Source organism: Canis lupus, chromosome 5, assembly GCF_048164855.1.
Source record: "Canis lupus baileyi chromosome 5, mCanLup2.hap1, whole genome shotgun sequence".
NCBI lineage: Eukaryota > Metazoa > Chordata > Mammalia > Carnivora > Canidae > Canis > Canis lupus.
Genome location: NC_132842.1, coordinates 68,425,332 through 68,446,913, shown reverse-complemented (window position 1 = coordinate 68,446,913; position 21,582 = coordinate 68,425,332). Strand labels below are relative to the sequence as shown.

At 36.5% G+C, this 21,582-nt stretch overlaps 1 protein-coding gene across 3 annotated transcripts in view; it reads right to left on the bottom strand.

The window, feature by feature from the left end:
* ITFG1 (integrin alpha FG-GAP repeat containing 1) overlaps window positions 1-21,582 on the bottom strand; it is a 291,511-nt gene that overhangs the window by 22,739 nt on the left and 247,190 nt on the right. For all 3 annotated transcript variants that reach the window (XM_072827271.1, XM_072827270.1, XM_072827269.1), the window contains exon 14: window positions 19,795-19,873. In XM_072827271.1, coding sequence (XP_072683372.1) covers window positions 19,795-19,873 — 79 coding nt within the window. The remainder of the gene's footprint in view (window positions 1-19,794; window positions 19,874-21,582) is intronic.

The window sequence follows — 21,582 nt, the reverse complement described above, 5'->3', positions numbered from 1 at the left end:
CATTTTATATAAGTGGAATTGTATAATATGCAGTGTTTTGTGATTGACTTCTTTCACTTAGAATGTTTTACAAGGTTCATCCATGTTATAGTATGTTTTATGCTTTTATGGCTGGATAATGTTCCACTATATTGATATGCCACATTTTGTTTATCCATTTATGGATAAACATGGGCAGTTAGTTCATTTATACTTTTTAGCTATGATGAATAATGCTGCTATATATAAGTTTTTGTGTGACATATTTTCAATTCTCTTGGGAATATTATCCCTAGGAGTGGAACTAATAGTTCAAATGGTAACTCTATATTTAACTGTTTTTGGAACTGAGTAGTTTGATTTTGATAACTGGTTTTTCTTTATCAAAGATTTTATTTATTTTGAGAGAGAGAGTGAGAGAGCAAGAGAACACATGTGGTGGGAGGGGCAGAGGGAGGAGGGAGAGAATCTCATGCAGACTCCATTGTGAACATGGAGCCCAAAAGGGAGCTCAATCTCACGACCATGAGATCATGCATGACCTGAGCTGAAATCAACAGTCAGATGCTTAACCGACTGAGCCACCCAGGTGCCCTTGATAATTGTTTTTCTACAGCTTAATGGTCAAAGCATCTAATGAAGGCATGATAAAAACCACCGCCAATGCATGTAAAAAATAACGCGAAGGGAAACAATAAAATAAATCCACAACTTTCATAAAGCCAAATTGTACTGGGCATTCATTACTGACTGTGAATGTCTGTCTAATTTAATGGTCAATGCTCCTTTACAGAGTTGCATTAGGGAGGTAAACTTTTCTGAGGTTGTGTATAATTATGTTTCAGCTGTCATTCTCTGGATTAGCAAGATAAACTCTGGTTTCCAAAGTGGACACTGTGATATAAATGAGCTAAATGGGAAAGCATGGCTTATGCTTTAGTGCACTTTATTTTTCATGTTGGAGACCTCTGAGAGGCAAACCATTTAGCGATGGCATTTCAGTCAAAACTGTGCTTTTTTTATAGCGACAAAAAGCACACGGGAGTAAGACTGCTTAGTTCTAAAATAGAGATAAAAGATACATAGCTTCTTAATAAACCAAAGGTGAGAAGTTGTTTTTAGTCCCACATTGCAAGTAAGGTTTTTCACTAAAACATGTGATTTAAAAATGTTCATTAGACTAGGTAGCTATTATATGTTAGTCAACTGGAGAGACTTAGAGACATTACTTGGCTCTGATACACATACACACAAAAATACCTTACATTTTTTCCTTTACCAAAGTCATTTCTTTTCACATGCACCTTCTTCCTGGAGAACATGATTAAAATTGTGACTGTCAAGAAACATATTCTCTTAAACTCTTCTAAGTTTTCACCTTCTGCTTCTGTATATTTCTTTCCCTTTCCTGTCGACTAAACTCTGCACTTCCCAAACACACCTTTTTATTAAAGTTGACAGATCCATCTCTATAAATGTTCACATATGGCTCTTTAGGAAAGCAGAATACACTTCTTTTTGCAATTATTTATTGTTCTGTAATGAACCAACCCGAAGTTTAGTGGCTTATAGCTATAACCATTTTCTCATGACTGTGTAGGTTGGCTGGGCAGTTTCTGCTGGTTTTAACTGGGCTCACTCTTGTGGCTGCAATTCAGCTGGAAGGTCAGCTGGGATGGCTGAATAGGCCTCTCTTCTTTTAGACTTTCATTCTCAAGGAGACTGGACTGGGTTTCTTTACATGCAGTCTCAGGACAGCATCCCAAGAGGGCAAGCATCAAGTATAAGATCTCAAGGTTCTAGTTGTGTCATGTTTGCTGATGTCCCCTTGGTTAAGCACAGTCAATAGGGGAAGGGATATATTATGAGTTATTGGGGGCCATTGGTGTAGCAGATTACACCTCAATGGTCATTAAGCTAAACTCTATTTTTTCTTTTTCTCTTTGATTTTTAGTTTGGGAAGTTTCTTTTTAAAGATTTATTTATTTATTCATGATAATATATATATATATATATATATAGAGAGAGAGAGAGAGAGAGAGAGAGACAGAGAGAGAGACAGAGACACAGGAGGAGGGAGAAGCAGGCTCCATGCAGGGAGCCCGATGCGGGACTCGATCCTGGGACTCCAGGATCACGCCCTGGGCCAAAGGCAGGCGCCAAACCACTTCCCAGTTTGGGAAGTTTCTATTGACATCTTCAAACTTACTGATTCTTTCCTTAGCCATGTCCAAGCTGTTGATGAGCCCATCAAAGGCATTCTTCATTCCTATTATGGTGCTTTTGGTTTCTAGCATTTCCTTTTTTCTGTTTGAGCCCTCAGAATATTAATCATAGTTATTTTAAATTCCCAGTCTTACAATTTCAAATTCTCTGTCATAACGGATTCTGATGCTTGCTTTGTCTATTCATATTGCCTTTTTGCATGCCTTGTAATTTTTTGTTGAAAGCTGGTATGGTATGAGGCTTTAGGTTTACCTGACTGGGAATTAGGCTGCATTTATTGATTGCTGTAGCTGTGAGTGTCAGAGGCTAAAATTTCCTCTAGTGTCCTTGTTTTTGTCTCTTTTGTTATCTCCTTAGAGATTCCTTTTTAAAAGGGCTTAGTCCTTGCTCACCTGTAATCTCCTGTTATGCAGGAGACTGATTAATATAGTGTTAAGTTGTTGGTAGAAGGGTTAAGTATTCTATAGTTCTACAATTAGGTGTCATTTTTTAGTGAGTCTATGACCCTGGGCTGTGACCTTTACATGTGCTTCTCAGGTCCTTTCTCCTCAATCCTCATCCATTCCTGATGGTGAGACAGGAAGACTAGAGGGGACTAGAGTTGGATATTTCACTTCCCTCAAATCAGTTAAGCTCTAAAACCAAAGTTGGTTAGGCTGTTGTAAAATAATTTCCCTTGAGATCAGGCCTTTGTTAAAGTGAACAGTAGCTCTGGGAGTCTTTTAAAATGTTCAGTTTTCCCTTCCTCCAACAGAAGCACAACAGGATTTTTTTCAGATCTCGACTCTGAGAACCTAATGTGGCTCCTACATGTGAAACTCATAAAACTGCAGGGTCCCCTAAGTCTGGGCCTCCAGGAGGTTTTAAATCTCTTAAACTAGTCTCAAACTCAGTCTCCAGCAATTAGTCAGTTACCCTTTAAGTGTTCTTGCTGGCCCCACTGTGATTTCTGCTCTGTTACACTGTGATTCTATGTATTTGCCTCTTTTTCAGTTTTGGGGGTAGTGGTTTGCCTTGTGTACTCAATTCTCTAATGGGTCTAAGAGGAGTTGTCCACCTTTTTGGGGGGTGAGGATAGGAGTATGAATTCTAAGCCAAGCTCTTTACCTGTTGAACTGGAAACAAAGTCCTAAAGACTGAACTTGGTAAAAGGAGATTTTTCATTCATTTTATTTTAAAATTCATTTCAAGAACTGGGCAACCAGGCCTATTTTAAGATTGTTTATTGATTAAAAAACAACATAAAATCTTGAAATAAATTAAGTAGAACTGATATTCCCAATTATTACTTATTGTGACTGTGCATAATTAAGTAACATGTATCATAATGGTTAGTAAACTCTCTAAATTAAACTTAGAGCTAACAAATATTTTGTGTAAAGAACAGTAACTGTTCTAAATTCCAGGCCACTTACCAAGTTATGCAAAGATACTAGAGCAACTAAATGAAATCAACTGGAACATTTATCCAGAATACTAGAGATATTCCTCAATGTACTTAAGAAAGTAAAAAGAAAATATTCATAGGTATTCCAACTTTTGTGTGTATATAGATTTCAAAAACCAGAACAAGACTTTATTGATTGTCAAATTATTTCCTTTTTGTGTTGCTCCTAATAAAGTCACATTTCTCATATTTTGATTTTTTTTAAAAAAGATTTTATTTATTCAGGAGAGACACAGAGATACAGGCAGAGCGAGAAGCAGGCTCCCTGCAGGGCGCCTGATGTGGCACTTGATCCCAGGACCCCAGGATCATGCCCTGAGCCAAAGGCAGATGCTCAACCACTGAGCTACCCAAGCGTCCCTCTCATAGTTTGATTTTGATAATGCAGCCTATACCTTTTTTCTTGTTCATTTTTTTCTGATACATACTGTACCAGTTCTTCAAATGAAGACTTCCTTCACAAAGTGTTACCTGTCAATCACTCCACAACAGTCTCCTTTCTTTCAAGTGTTATAGCATTTACTGTTGCCACTCATTTGACACTTACTTATTGCTTTGTAATTATTATTTATGAAGATATTTAAAATATATATATTTAACTTTATATTTCATATAAAGTTCCTCATGGCAGCAACTGCATCTTAATATTTTTACACATTTATAGCACCTGGCAAACTGTCCTGCTCAATTATCCAGACAAATAAGGCCAAGGGCATCAAATTTCTAGTAAGTCATAAGTAATGATATGAATCCTAGTCTTTCTTAGGACTTTACTCTAGATACCTAAATCTCATAGAAGAAGTCATCACCTTCCAGAAAGGTATTAGTTTTCTGATAAATCCTTCATTGGTGGCTTGTTATGTTAGAGCAGCATAATCAACAATAGCCAAATTACAGAAAGACCCCAATGTCCATTGACTGATGAGTGGATAAAGAAGATGTGGTATGTTACTCAGTCATTAAAAAAGGATGAAATCTCTTGCAATTTGCAATGACAGGGATGGAGCTAAGAGAATATTATGCTAAGCAAAATATGTCAGAGAAAGGCAAACACCATATGATTTAATTCATATGTGGAATTTAAGAAACCGAATGAATGATCATAGGGTAAACAAAGAGAGGAAAACCAGGAAAATGACTCTTGACTATAGAGAACAAATTGATGGGTTAGCAGAGGGAAGGTGGATGGGGGGGATAGGTAGAATGGGTGATGGGGATTAAGTAGGGCACTTGTGATGAGTACTGAGTGCTCTGTATGTAACTGCTGAACCACTAAATTGTACACCTGAAACTAATATTACACTGTAGGTTAACTGCAATTTAGATAAAAACTAAAAAAAATCATGTTTTTTTCTTGTTATCTCTCTAGATAAACTGTAGATTTTTTGAGGATAATGAATATGTTATTTTTTTTAAAGATTTTATTTCTTTATTTATTTATTTTTTTTTTATGATAGGCACACAGTGAGAGAGAGAGAGGCAGAGACACAGGCAGAGGGAGAAGCAGGCTCCATGCACCGGGAGCCCGACGTGGGACTCGATCCCGGATCTCCAGGATCGCGCCCTGGGCCAAAGGCAGGCACTAAACCGCTGCGCCACCCAGGGATCCCGATTTTATTTCTTTAAAGTAATCTCTACACCCCACATGGGGCTTGAACTTAGAATCCTGAGATCAGGAGTCACATGCTTTATGTACTGAGCCAGCCAGGCACTCCTATTTCATACTTCTTAACGTACCTAGGATTATACTTTTACTTAGGTGTTCAATAAGCATTTTTTGAATAATAATAAAATAAATCTTCACAGAGCAAACTATCATTGTGTAGTTTACTATCTAAATGTACAGTCCCAACTCTGAGACAACTCTCATGTTAGAAATCATTGTCAGCTCTTGAACTTTTTCCTTGTTAATTTTCAGTTACTCTCTTAGCAGTTTCTATTCTCTTGCTTTTTCCCTTTTTTTCTTGCTCATACTTATTTTACAGATTTGTCCTTCTGCATGTCCTTCTGATTTACTGTTCCTTACCTTTTATTAACTTCATGACTCAAACATAATTTTGGGGGGAGGGTGTTACAAAGTCACTCATCTTTTTAATTTTTTATTTTTTTAAAGATTTTATTTATTTATTCATGAGAAACAGAGAGAGGCAGAGGCACAGGCAGAGGGAGAAGCAGGCTCCATGCAGGGAGCCTGACGTGGGATTTGATCCCGGGTCTCCAGGATCACGCCCTGGGCTGAAGGCAGCGCTAAACCGCTGAGCCACCCAGGCTGCCCTGTCACTCATCTTTAAAGAAACAGTAGATTTAAATTTTATAGCCTACTGTTGTTTCACTGAAAGATTATCACACAAAGTTAGTGATAAGGAGGGGCTCCTGATTGCCATTTCCAGGAAAGGGCCAATTTGAATAAACAACAGAGTATTCCCAATTCCTCCCACCCATTTCTTATGGTATTGCTGTCATTGGTATTGGTTATCTATATGCTATAACCACCCAGTACATTGTTACTATTATTACTTTAAAAAGTTAATTTTTTAGATCAGCTGAGAAAAATAGGTCTTATTTTATCTTCATTTATTGCTCCTCTGATATTATTCCTTTCTTAGGCAGATATGACTTTATGACCTATCATATTCCTTTTCCTTGAAGAATTTTTTTTTAACATATCTTGTGGGAGAGATCAGCTGCTGGTTATGAATTCCCTCAGTTTTTGTTTGTCTGATAAAGTGTTTATTTCTTCTTCATATTTAAAGGATAATTTTGCTGGATATAGAATTCTAGGTTGGTAGTTTTTTCTTTCAACATTTCAACACTTTAAATATTTTGCTCTCTTCTTGCTTGTATTGCTTTCTGAAAAGAAGTTGGCTGTAATTCTTATCTTTATTCTGCTATAGGGAAGGTAAAGTATTTTTTCCCTCTGGCTTATTTCAAGATCTTCTCTTTGTCTTTTGGATTTCTGCAGTTTGATTATGATATGCCTAGGTGTAGATTTCATATTTATCCTGCATTGTGTTCTCTGAGCTTCCTGGATCTGTGGTTTGGTGTGTCATTAAACTTGGAAATTCCTGGCCATTATTATTTCATTATTTCTTCAGTTCTGTTCTTCTGATATTCCAACTGTACACATATTTCACACTCTGAAATTGTCCTACAGTTCTGGGATGCTTTGTTGTGTTTTTCTTCTCTATTCTTATTTCGTCTTTGCATTTCAATTTGGGGAATTACTACTGACATGTCCTTTAGGCTGAGTCTTTCCTTGTCCATGTCCATTCTCATCAAAATCTGTCACGTTTCTGGGCCTGGTTCTGATGTTTGCTTTGTCTACTTAGACTGTATTTTCTTGCCAAGTAATTTTTCACTGGGTGCCAGATATGATATACTTGATATGGGATGTTATAGACCTGAGATTTTTAGTGTAATACAGGAAGGTTGGAGGGACCGGTGTCAAGTAAATGCCATTCCCTCATAAGGTCTTTTTCCTTGAAGAGTAGGAAAAAGACTTTTCCTCAGAGAGTAGGAAAAAGAACATTCTCTTTTGTTACAGAGAATGTTCTTGGCCTGAGGGGTCATTTCTGGCTCTTCATCATGAGAACCTAGTGAAATTCCTGAAAACCCAGGAAGATGTGGGGCCAGTTTTAATAAGTACTTAAAATTATTTTCTCTGATTTTACTACAGTATATTTGCTCCATTGATTTTCTACTTTGAGGTAGGGAAAGTCAAGATGTAATAAACTCTGTAGTATAATTTTTTATTGAAAAGCTTTGAGATTATATTTTGGAAGGTAGTAGAATCAGAATGTTGTTACTGATTTAACTTTAAGAAAACAAAATATTGGTTCTGTCATATGAATCAAGTCTTATAAAGAAAATAGCAAAGTTTTTCAGTCATTAACCATAAAACTGTCTCATGTTTTCTATACGTTTACTTGAAATAGTTACAGGATGAGTAACTTTGAGCTAAAATACTTGTTTTTCAAATTTATCAGTGTATTAGAATGCCACATTGAATTACCTAAAAGTTTTACATTTACCATACAAAAAAATTTAAGTGGTATTTCAACCTCAGAGGGGCCATGCTAATTATTCACTTGCATATTTCTACACAATAGAGATTACATATTAGAAACAAGTAATCTAGGATGGTTTTTCTCTAGGAAAATGCCTTAAACATCATTCTTGTATCTACAAGAATGATGATAATTGTTAGTAACAATGTAAATTTATTTCCTATGTTGTCTTCTTAAATGTCATTACACTTGATATAAAAACTCCCAATTGTGGGGATATGAAGAAGCTGAACGAGTTATTATAGATCATTTTTTTTTTTAAATTTATGATAGTCACACACAGAGAGAGAGAGAGGTAGAGACACAGGCAGAGGGAGAAGCAGGCTCCATGCACCGGGAGCCCGACGTGGGATTCGATCCCGGGTCTCCAGGATCACGCCCTGGGCCAAAGGCAGGCGCTAAACCGCTGCGCCACCCAGGGATCCCTATTATAGATCATTTAGGTCCCTTAATACCTACTAAATAAACATCCTACCAGAGAAAAAGAGAAAATACAAACTTACACATCAATCTTTGGGAATATTCTTTTTTTTTTTTTAAATTTTTATTTATTTATGATAGTCACACACAGAGAGAGAGAGAGAGAGAGGCAGAGACACAGGCAGAGGGAGAAGCAGGCTCCATGCACCGGGAGCCTGACGTGGGATTTGATCCTGGGTCTCCAGGATCGCGCCCTGGGCCAAAGGCAGGCGCCAAACCACTGCGCCACCCAGGGATCCCTTTGGGAATATTCTTAATTGTAAATCTCTTATTAATAGTTCTCGGAATGTAGTACTTGGATACTGGGTCACCCACTGGGGACCTGTCAGACATATGAATTCTCTGGTTCTATAACAGTTCTACTGAATTGAAACTTCAGTGGTGGAGCTTAGCAATTTGTGATTTATTTTTTTATTTAGTTATTTATTTTTTAGAGAATGTGAGCATGTGCACAAGTGGAGGGGGAAAAGGAGAATCTTAAGCAGGCACCATGCTGTGTGTGGAGCCTAATGTGGGGCTCAATTTCAGGACCTTGAGAACATGACCTGAGCCAAAATCAAGAGTTGGATGCTTAACATACTGAGCAATCCAGGTGCCCTTTAATTAGTTTTCTAGATAACTTGATGTATGAGAACCATTGCTCTAATCAAAACCAAATACATATAAAAGTGCAATATATACATTAAAAATAAAATATCTATTGAATATGTGACTAGTTTATTAAATTCTTTGCTCATATCCCCCTATAATATGCTTTAAAAGCCCTATGAGATAGTAGTAATGGACACTGAGATTTTTAAGAGAAGCAAAGTTTGGAAACCACTGCAATAGGGAGACTATTTTTTCTATTTTTAATGACATCTGTACAAGATACTGGATAGTGGGACTCCAAGACTTATTTTCAAAATAAATATATCATCTTTCCTAAAATTAATAAAATTTTATGAGAATAGAACTCACACTTCAGAATAAATTTCCATTTGCATACTACTTCAATCTAGGAATATTCTTACTGAATTTATCTTTGTATCAAATCCTTAGTCTCACAGTTTATTGATAGTAAAACAACATGAATACAGAGCCAAACCCACCATGGTGGAATAAGCTGAGGACCTGTGAAATACTCTATCAGTCAAGCTATAAATCAGAAAAAAAAAAAAAAAAATCCTCTGCATTTATTTCACAGGGGTGCTCAATATATTTTTAAAGTAATCTACACCCAAAGTGGGGCTTAGATCCACAACCCTAAGATCAAGAGTTGCATGCTCTACCACATGAGCCAGCCAGGTGCCTCAAGGGTGCTCAATATATTTTAATTCGTCTTATAAGTGATCGTGTTATTATCTTTTCTGACATGATCACTAGCTCTTCTGTTGTTTACTTTTGCATCCTCATCAAGGGGCTTGGCACAATACTTTGAATGCAATTTTAGTAAGTAAAAATATATACAAAACTGAGAAATCGGGATCCCTGGGTGGCGCAGCGGTTTGGCGCCTGCCTTTGGCCCAGGGCGCGATCCTGGGGATCCGGGATCGAATCCCACGTCAGGCTCCCGGTGCATGGAGCCTGCTTCTCCCTCTGCCTGTGTCTCTGCCTCTCTCTCTCACTGTGTGCCTATCATGAAAAAAAAAAAAAAAAAAAAAACAACTGAGAAATCAACCCGAAGACTGACAGAACAAACTTCACAACTAAAGGGAGAAAAGAGGCCACAATCAAAGAAGGTAGAAAGTGTGGAGATATTTTTTTTTTTTTTTTTTAGATTTTATTTATTTATTCATGAGATACACACAAAGACAGGCAGAGACAGGCAGAGAGAGAAGCAGGCTCCATGCAGGGAGCCCAACATGGGACTTGATCTTGGGACTCTAGGATTACACCCTGGGCTGAAGGCAAATGCTTAACCGCTGACCCACCCAGGCATCCCTTCTACCCATTTTTAAATTGGATTATTATTATTATTCTTTGCAAGTTCAGTTGTTTAAGGTTTTTACGTATTTTGGACACTCTCTTTATTGGAGTAGTCATTTGCAAATATCTTCTCCCATTCAGTAGGTTGTCTTTCAGTTTTATTGATTGTTTCCTTTGCTGTGCAGCTTTTTATTTTGATATAGTCCCAACAGTTTATTTTTGCTTTTGTTTCCTTTGCCTCAAGGGAGAGAGCCAGACCAGCTGTCTGCCCCCAGCCCACTGCTGGGGCTGCAGTTGGACTGGTGTGTGTGGTTATCTTTCTTCCCAGGGGTAGGAGTCACTTTAAGATTTATTTATTTATGTTAGAGAGAGAGAGACAGAGAGAGTACATGAGCAGGGGGAGGGACAGAGGAAATGTATCTAAAGCAGATTTTGTAGTAAGTGCATAGGCTCCATGTGGGGCTTAATCCCATAACCCTGAGATCATAACTTGAGCCAAAACCAAGAGTCAAATGTCAACCAACTGAGCCACCCAGGCATCCACTTCCTTTTTAAGATTTACTTAGTTATTTTGGTATGCCTGGGTGGCTCAGCGGTTGAGCGCCTGCCTTTGGCTTGGGGCGTGATCCTGGAGTTCTGGGATCGAGTCCCACACTGAGACCCTCGCATGGAGCCTGCTTCTCCCTCTGCCCATGTCTCTGCCTCTCTCTCTGTGTCTCTCATGAATAAATAAATAAAATCTTTTAAAAAATTTACTTATTTATTTTAGAGAGGAATACAAGGCGTAGGAGCCACTTTAGAGTGGTGCTGGCTCCTGTTGTGGCTGCTTGCACACTGCCAGACTTGTGGCATCACTTTGGATGGATTCTGTGCAAGGGTGTATTGGAGGGGGTGGGTCCACAGGAGAACTTTGGGATGGGGCATGCTTTTAACAATCTAAGTGCAGTATGTTGGTACTTCGCTGTTTGCATGGATGTCCATGTATCTAGGCTGGGGAAATGGTGTCCACCAGCTCTTGTCCCTGGAGGAGTCTCCCATCTCCCAGTGACCCCTGCCCCTCCAGCTCAAGCTCTGAGATTAGTAAACCTCCCTCCCATTTACCCAAACTTTCTTCTATGATATATGTCCTTGGAGTGTTTGTACTCTCTCTTCAAGGGAGACTCAATTTCCCATCACCCTTCTGGCTCTCCTAGAGCTGAACTGGCTGATTTTTAAATTTCCAGATGTTAAGTCCTGCTGACTATAAGAATTTGTGAAATTATGCCCCTCTGGTTTTCAAAGCCTTATGTTATGGGGATTACTCTTCCCTGTGTGGGTTCACCATGCCTGGGGCGCTCGGTTTGAGGGTCTCTTTCCTTACTGTCTCCAACAGACAGTCTGGCAGTTCTGCTCAGCTCCTGATCATATCTCTGTCCTTCCTGCCCTCTTCAATGTGACGACTTCTTTACATTTATCTGTGGAGAGTCTGTTCTGCCTGTCTTAGGTTATCTTTTGGGTTATTTGCTCTGATGTGGGGGTTATCTAGTTGTATCCTTAGGAGGTGTAGAGCCTAGGATCCCCCTTTTCTGCCATTTTCCTCAGAATTCTCCTTCTCTGTGAATGGACACGTGGGTCCTGCTACCTTTTGGCTACTGTGAACATGGATTTAGAAATATATTTTGGTGGGGGATCCCTGGGTGGTGCAGCGGTTTAGCGCTTGCCTTTGGCCCAGAGGCGCGATCCTGGAGTCCCAGGATTGAATCCCACGTTGGGCTCCCGGTGCATGGAGCCTGCTTCTCCCTCTGCCTGTGTCTCTGCCTCTCTCTGTGTGTGACTATCATAAATTAAAAAAAAAAAAAAAAAAAAAAAAAAAAAAAAAAGAAACCACCTGAAGCTGTTGTAGTTTAAAAAAAAAAAAAAGAAATATATTTTGGAGACCTTACTTTAAATTCTTTTGGGTATATACTGAGAAGTGAGACTGCTGGATCACATAGTAAATTCTATTTAATTTTATGAGAACTGTCTTCTGCTTCACATAGCGGCTGTACCATTTACATAACTGCCGTGTATTAGTCTGCTCAGACTGCTATAACAAAACACCATAGGCTGGGTAGCCCATAAACAACAGGAATTTATTTCTTACCATTCTGGAGGCAAGGAAGCCCCAGATTAAGAAGTTTTTTTTTTTTATTTTAAATATTGTAAAGAAAGGGTTTTATCACAGTATTTAATGCAGATGTGCAGCAATGTTAATACAAAATTCTTTCTCAAGCCCATTGACAGACCTTAAGCCCATTTTCCCCCTTCAAGTTCAGGAAGACACAAGTAAAACATTTTTGGAGGCACAAAAGACAAGAAGTTTCTTGTGAGGGTTATTAGTAGCCCTGGAATCTGTAGCACCCCTTTGGAGGTTATATGACTAAGGCACCAGGCAAGGAGGAGGGACCACACTTCCACAAAGTTTACTCCATGGAGAAGGTGACCAAGAATTTATCATGCAAATCACGACATGGTTGAGAGTGAGATGTTGTGTTCTGGTGAGATACTGCTTCCTGGTTTAGGCCAGAGCTTTCTTGCTGTGTCCTCACATAGAGGGAAGGGGGGAGGGAACTCTCCAGGGCCTTTTTTATAAAGGGCACAAATCCCATTCATGAAGACTCTGCCCTCATGAGTTAATCATGTTCCAGAGGCTCCACCTTCTAATACGTTGGACATCAGGAATTCAATTTAGGAGTTTGGGGGGAATATAAATGTTCAGCCTATAGTACATCAGTAGTATACAGGGTTCTAATTTCTCTGTATCCTTGAAAACACTTGTTACTTTTTTTTTTTAACTAGTTAGTAGCCATCCCACTAAGTGTGAGTTAGAATCTCATTGTGGTTTTTATTTTTTTTCTGTAGTGATTAGTGATACTGAACATTTTTTCATGTATTTTTAAAAAAATATTTATCTGAGACAGAGTGCGTGTTTGAATCGGGGGGTGGGGAAACAGAGGGAAAGAAAGAGAGAATCTCAAGCAGACTCTGCACTGAGCAGGAAGCCTGATGTGGGGCTCAATCTCATGACCTGAGCTGAAACCAAGAGTTGTATGCTTAACCGACTGAGCTACTCAGGTGCTCCTTTTTCATGTATTATACTAATCATTGGTATATCTTTTTTTGAGAATTATCTATACTAGTTTTAGTCCATTTTTGAATTGTTTTTGTTTCTGTTGTTGAGTACTGCCACATGATTTAAGATTTCTGCCTGGGGCAATACCTGTATCTAAGTGCTTTCCTATTATATTTCATTTAATAGTTGCAACTGCATAACAGCCTTTGAAATAAGTACTCACTCACAGGGTAGAGTGTGAGAAGAATTAATGCTAGAAGAACATTAAAGAATATCAATTAGCTTGTGAAGCAATACCAGACATTACAAAAAAATCATTACAATGTTTGAATCTGTATCCTTTTTTGTTCTTAATATTTCATTCTTGAATCTGAGAACTAAGCCTGAATCTGCCAATGTTATGGAATGATTTTCTTTCTGTTTTCAATTCTAAAAAGTCCTTAAGACCATAAGCGTCTCCTTCCTGAAAGTACTTGAGTGTATTAAATGATACCTTCTGAAGTGAAAAAGATAATTTAACCTTTAATAATGAACACCCATTCCATCTCATCTATTAAATTATTCAGGTGCCACAAAAAGAAATTCTAAACTATTTATTGATTAAAGAATAAGCACTTCCCCTTACCTACTTTATTATAAAGGAATAACAATAGCCACATAAAAACATTTGGCAGGGCATACTATTTGGTTCTTAGTGTTCAGCCCATGAGTGAGTGTTATGTTTCTAAAGTTCGAATATAACTAAACTGTTATTTCTACTTTGTACAATAAAACTGCCCTTACTATGTATTACTGGAAAACTTTTAAAAGTATTTCTGCTTAAATGGAAAAGATTTAAGAATACCAGGATGCTTGGATGGCTCAGCGGTTGCATGTGTGCCTTCGGCCCAGGGCGTGATCCTGGGGTCCCAGGATTGAGTCCCACATTGGGCTCCCTGCATGGAGCCTACTTTTCCTCTGCCTGTGTTTCTGCCTCTCTCTCTCTCTCTCTGTATCTCTCATGAATAAATGAAATCTTAAAAAAAATATTTAAGGATACCAAAAGTAATATAGTCAAAATGATACATTTAATAAAATAATCTGTTCATACATTTTAATTACTTAATTAAAATACTTCAATTTAATTGTAGTCTTAACTGTTCAAAATGTAATTTCTTTGGTCTTAAATGAAGAATGTTAGACTAGAAGTTTTAGGGTATATCTATTATTTTCTTCTGAATATCTCAGGAAAATGGAAATCTATGTTCATTAAATCATGGAAAAAAGAAATGCAAGAGTAGAATACCAGGATCATAATTTTTCCTTGCTTTACTAAGAAATTTCCTCTGCTTTATGTATCATTATATGTACTATTATAATAGTAGAGTGCTTTTTAAATCCTCATGTATTTAAATTTCAAAAACTTTATGCAATATGTACAGCTGACAGGAAATTTTACACCTAATATTATAAATGAGGACATCCATGTACATACAATACTCTGCACAGTGCCTGACCAGGGTAAGTACTGATCACTGTTGGCTATTATTATTACTTAGGAGTACCCTCAAAAAAAAAAAAAAAAAAAAAGGAGTACCCTCAAGTCCTAAGGACAAAAAAAGAGAATGACGATGTCCCTCAGGAACAAATACCGTGTGTTAGAACCACTGGGTCAGTAGAATCTTTTCCTATCACTCAACTAGAGAATAAAGAAAGGGGATCAGCAACCTCCCAGAAAGCCAAGGGATGTACCCATTATCCAAATGCTGTTTTTGAAATCACTACCAAAAAAAAAAAAAAAAAAAATCATTAAGTACAAAAGTCTTAAACCTAAAGGAATAAAAAAGAAAAATTTTAAAACAACAATTTGTTAAGTTTAGTCATCATTTCACTTTACACAGGTACCATGTTTTAAATAGAAATGAAACAAGAATTGTTAGGAATAATTTCCTCTTTTTAGGATACCCTACGCTTTTTAAACATAGGGCATTTAAAGATGACATTTAAACATAGGGTAGTACTATTAAGAATGTATAGGTTTTAGGGGTGCCTGGCTGGCTCAGTTGGAATAGCACAAAGGCTCTTGATCTCAGGGTTTTGAGTTTGAGCCTCATGTTGGTGTAGAGATTATATAAATAAACTTAAAAAAAAAGAATGTGTAGGTTTTGTAGTTAGAGAGTGTTCTTGAGTTTAAGTTCAGGTCTACAGTTAATAGCTGACTGACATAGCTAAATTACTTGAGCTTTCAGAGCCTTAGTATCTTCTGGTGTAGAATAAGAGCTGCCATTCAAGGGTATTGTGAAATTCAATGAGATAACATGCAGTGAGTCTACAAAAGTGCCCAGCACAAAGCAGGGGCTTTATAATAATAAACATCCACAGACTTATTATTTTTAATTCAGTTATTATGAAGTTTATACTACTTTATATTAGATTAAGAAATCTGTTTACAACCAGTTATGAACTGTCACCATGATCTACTTTTGGTTAGGCTTTTTTGTCTTGATTCTTTTTTTTTTTTTTTTTTAAAGAAATAGAAATCCTTATTACTGGTCTTAGTAATCATTTCAATCAACACTTGGGTGTCCTAGGATGGACAAAGTACATAAAGACAAAAACTAGATAAAGAACCAGTCCTCAATGAGTCTGTTGTTTCAAGGAGATAAAACAAGAGATATAACTATTGCTACAAGGTAGAGTGTGGTAGGTATCATAAGAGAGGTATACAATAAAGTTCTACTGACATTTGGTGGGAAGAAAGTTTATTTCCAGTTTTTGAAGTAGGGTTAGTGAAAGTCTGATGGGACAGTGTCTAAAATATGGAGAAGAGGTGAAGACTGAAAGAGCGAACAAAGGCATTGATATTAGAAGTGGAAAAAGCTATATACTGGACACCAAGCTGAATATGTGTAGGATACATAAAGGGGATAGGGGAAAGAGAAGGCTGGTAGGTAATTTAAGGTTCAGTTATGGAAGTCCTTGATTCTCAGGCAGTAGGAAGGTATTTAGGGATATAAAAAGACTTCTGCTTTAGAAAGATGAATTTCTATAAGATTTCTTAAGAGATTTCAACATTCTATAGAAGTTAATCTCTGATGTTATTGAGAACAAACTGTTCAGATAAGTGTAATCTAAATTTGCAGTGAGTAATGTCAGAGATTATGGAAAGATGAGAAAATACGAATCCATGACTTAGGTCTTTGTGGGAGTAGTATGGGGAGCTATGAGGTATTATGTTAAGTAGGTACAATCTAATTATTGTTCTTTATCACATATTTGTTTTTTTGTAGCCTCTAATTCTCCTATTGTTTTCATGGTCTAGAAAGTCCAGGTTAATAACAGAAAAAGCACACGACAGAATAACATTTTAGAATTTGTGTCAGATGGAGCTAGTGTAAGGAAGCAAATACCTATGAGTAAATTGCTCTATTTGTAATTAAGTCGGTTCATCTCGTCTTTAAGTTCCCTTAGTTGATTTTACCTGATACTGTATTTCTAATGAATTTAAGAAATGGTGAAAAATTAAGGAGATGCAGAATCTAGTGTTTTTCAAATGGTACTGTATTATAATTTTAGACTCAACTTATAGTAAATAATGCCTTGCATTGGCAATGTTTTATTTAAGCATGCATAAGAAAATCATGTCAAGAATTTTGTTTCATTGAGTTTAATGTGTACTGTTGCCTATATTATGGGCATTGTGTATATAATATATTTGTGAATTTCAACCTTTATTGCAGTACATAGTAGCTTTCTGTGGTTTATACTATGCACAACTGAGGTGGAGGAAAACATGGGTAATGAAAATGGTCAAGTCCTTAAGTAAGACTGAGGCAATGAGGGGCATCTGGGTGGCTCAGTGGTTGAGTGTCTGGCTTTGGCTTAGGGTGTGATCCCAGGGTCCTGGGATTGAGTCCTCATTGGGCTTCCCACAGGGAGCTTGCTTCTCCCTCTGCCTGTGTTTCTGCCTCTCTCTCTCTCATGAGTAAATAAAATCTTAAAAAAAAAAAAATAGCTGAGGCAATGAGAAAGGAATACATCAATGGTATTACTGAGTAATGAATGAGATTTTTTTTTAAAGATTTATTTATTTATTCATTCAGAGAGAGCGAGAGAGATGCAGAGACACAGGCAGAGGGAGAAGCAGGCTCCATGCAGGAAGCCCGATGTGGGATGCGATCCAGGGTCTCCAGATCACTCCCTGGGCTGCAGGCGGGGAAACCACTGCGCCACAGGGGCTGTCCATGAATGAGATTTTGATCAAATTCCTTTACAACAACTTGTGGAATGGCAAAACATTTGCTAGCAAAGACCACAGAAGAGATGAATTATATTCCTTCTCCCACTTTCTGTTTCTAAAACTATTATGTGTTTTTTCCCTTGGTATTAGAATCTGTATTGACTATAATACTGTACTAGAAATCAGTTTGAGAATAGAATTTCAGGAGGCAAATCTTTTGTTTTGTTGACCCTACAATTTGTGGTTTTCTTTCTTTGGATTCTTCTAGTATATGACTCTGACTCATTTACATTTGCACAGATAGGATTTCTAATAGTTGAACAGCTGAATAATTTGCAAACTTTTTTTTTTAAATTTTATTTATTTATTTACGAGAGAGAAAGAGAGGCAGAGACACAGGCAGAGGGAGAAGCAGGCTCCGTGCAGGGAGCCCGATGTGGGACTCGATCCCAGGACTCTGGGATCACGCCCTGAGCCAAAGGCAGAGGCTCAACTGCTGAACCACCCAGGTGTCCCAAATGTTAACAATTTGATGAACATCCTTCTAGCTTTTTTCCCATGGATTAAGAATTATTTAAATGCATAAAAATATATGTATAAAGATCTTTACTGTTATATTGTTATATTGAAAAAAAAAACCCAGCAGCATGTCTAGAGTAATTATTATATCAATATACAAAACGATCCCCAAATAAATTACCTATATAAACTGACATGGAAAAATTTGCAAAATATATCATTGTATGAAAAAAGAGAGGAAGATGGGTCTTTAAAATTTTTTGACCTATTGTTATGATAATGAAGAGATTTTTCCCCATTTTATTTTATTTTATTTTTCCCCCCATTTTAAACCATCAGTGTATTCTGAGATAATCACCAATTTGATGCTAAGTAAGCAATTCTTTCAAAATACAGATGAATTAAAATTGTTAATATTTTAATTTAATTTTTTTTAATAAGATTTGATTTATTTGTCAGAGAGAGCGAGTGAGCACAGAGGGAGCAACAGAGGGAGAAGCAAGCTCCCTGCCAAGCAGGGAGCCGATGCAGGACTTGGTCCCAGGACACTGGGATCATGACCTGAGCCAAAGTTAGACGCTTAATCATCTGAGCCACCCACATGCCCAAAATTATTAGTATTTTAGATAGCATTTTTCATTAATAATTGACCAGTGAGCTAAGCTTTTGGTTTTAGGTATGCTGGCCTTGCCTAAGTTATGCTTACTTCGTTAAATAAGTAACTTCATCTTTCTTCTCCTGTCTGGAACACCTTACCTAGCACTGAAATTATCTATATCTAAAATTCAAAAGTAATTAATTGATACAAGATAAAACCAGCCAGTCCCAGAACTTTTTTGTAGTTTGATATGTATATGAATTAAAACATAAATAAATTGTTCAGATTGTCTATATAACCTTATTTAAGTTTCCTTGACTAACAATGGTATATTAAAGTATTTGATTTTAGTTGTGTTTGTCAATTTCTCCTTGAATTTAATTAAACTGCTTTTGTTTTATGGAATGTTTCTGTACTGAAGCAGTATTATGATTGAGTCTTACATGTGTACAAATAGCTAAAAAGGAAACTCACTGTGGTATATTTGATTTATGTAAGGTATTATATAAAACAAGAATGGCCTATAATGAATTCTTTCTTTTTTAGCTTTCTTTTGTGCATAAAAATGGAGGAGTAACAGCAATTTTGCTTATATTTCTTCATGGTTAGGACTCTAAGAGTCTCAGAGAAGCCTATTAATATGTTGGGGTTCGTTTTCTTACTTAAAGAATTGAAATTAGAACAGTTGTATTTACTGTGACTTGGACCGCATTTCAGTCAGCTATCATCTATCAAAAGCAGGCATCCTTTGTTTAGTCTTATTTCTTTTTTGTTTTGATTGCATTTCCTTTTATTATTTATTCAAATATATAATAACTACAAGTTTTTCTTTATAATCATTTATTAAAAAACCTCTATGTAACATTTAAGCTACTGTTTCATGTATGAAAAAACTAGAATTTGTCTAGGTTGTAGATTGGATTCCTAATTTTTATTTCTTCTAAGAATAGCTTTGTTAACTACTTTACCACTTCGCACTTTGCTCAAGATAACTCTGGTAATTTCTCCCAATCTTTCTGTTACTTCAACTGAAACACAGGATAATGATTTGGCTATATCACAATAGGGATATATGAGGAATGAATGTTAATATATTTGCCATGAGGACCTTTTTGTAATCTACTGATGTGCAAAAGACTATAACAGAAAAAGTGAAGATTTTATAAAGCATGTGAAAACATGATGATAATTTTTGTCATCCATGACAATATATTGATTAAAGGTGTTTTTGTGCACTACGGATATTTTATCTAGTCTTACCTGAACCATTTTTCAGATATCCATTTGCATCCACAGTTGTATACATGATGTAAGGTCCAGGCTGATTTACTCCAAAGGGCTGCAATGAAAAAGGAATAGTTAAGACTAGGAATGTAAGTGAATTATTTGAAATTTTAGGCAAATCTATTACAAATAAAGTAAAACATTCTTATATATAATTGTTAATAGATGGCAGTTACTAGAGAACATTTCCATAAATAGAAAAACCTGTTAACTATTCAAGAGAAAACCTGTTAGTAGAAACACTTTAAATGTATATAATTAGCTTTAAATGGTAAACATTTTAAATGACTTGATAGTTGCATTTATATAGTTCATTAATCTTATTATATATTTCTAAGATCTACTATTAATCTTCTTTATTATATAAATATTTTAAGCACAATTTTTCTTTACTACTTTTGGTTCTACCCAAAATGGAACTCGAGTTTTATTTATGACATTTCTGTTGATTCTAGCATTGCTTTTCCCTTCTGGGATGGATAGGCATAGTTTATATTTTCCCTGTAAATATCAAAATGAATAAAATCTACCCATAACAATTATAATAGAATGAAAAATATCAATGAGTAGCTCCATCACATTTATTCTCTTGCCCTAGACTTAGAGAATACATTATTTTCCAGGTAAGGAAAACATAATTAGCAGAGTCTAGTTACAATGGTGAAGTTTGTCTCCAATTTATATATTGTTCCTTATTTCTGGAACTTTCCTCATACCTTGATGCAATGACTTATTCTCTTTAGATATCAAGACTAATTAAATAGGGTATAAAGACCATTGTCTGCAATGGGTATCATAACAAGTAACAAGTAACATATCATAAAATGCTCAAAAAATTCTTTGAACACTTCACAGAATTAAAAATTCTGTTCTCCCCGGTAAAGTAGGGAAAAGTTACAAAGACATGTAGATAGTCTAATGATGTGTTAGAAATGATTTTCCTCCAGGATGAAAGGCAAGAAATTAAATTAATTTCATTGATATAATAATTACTTGATTGATATTTTAAGAACATTAGAAGTCCATTGGCTTTCAGTGACCATGATAAGACATATTGTTCTTTTTTTTTTCCAAGATTTTATTTATTTATTCATGAGAGACACAGAAAGAGAGAGAGAGAGAGAGAGAGGTAGAGACACAGGCAGAGGGAAAAGCAGGCTCCATGTAGGGAGTCTGACATGGGACTTGATCCTGGCCCTCAGGATCAGGGCCTGGGCTGAAGGCTGCGCTAAACCGCTGAGCCACCTGGGATTGCCCTGTTTTTTTTTTTTTTTTTTTAAAGTTTTATATATTTATTCATGAGAGACACACAGAGAGAGGCAGAGACATAGGCAGAGAGAGAAGCAGGCTCTTCGCAGGAACCCGATGTGGGACTTGGTCCCAGATTCTGGGATCACACCCTGAGTCAAAGGCAGACACTCAACTGCTGAGCCACCCAGGCGTCCCAAAACATATTGTTCTAAGAATGGAATTACTCTTAAGATATAACTGAATAAAGATTCATGAAGAATATCACACAAATTCATAACAAAAATTTATCAATGAAGTATTTTTATGTAGAAAAAAGATTATTATATTTTGTATAACATACTACTTCAGTGAAAGAATTACCAAGGTTCTTTATCTATATCCCTATTTTGTAGATGGGCAAGAGAGAACATTGATCTTTAGATATGCATAGTTTTAAAGCAAACCACAGATAAATTACATAGGAGTTACGCTGTGGAATTATCTTCTTCATAAAATTATTCCTTTTTTCCTTTA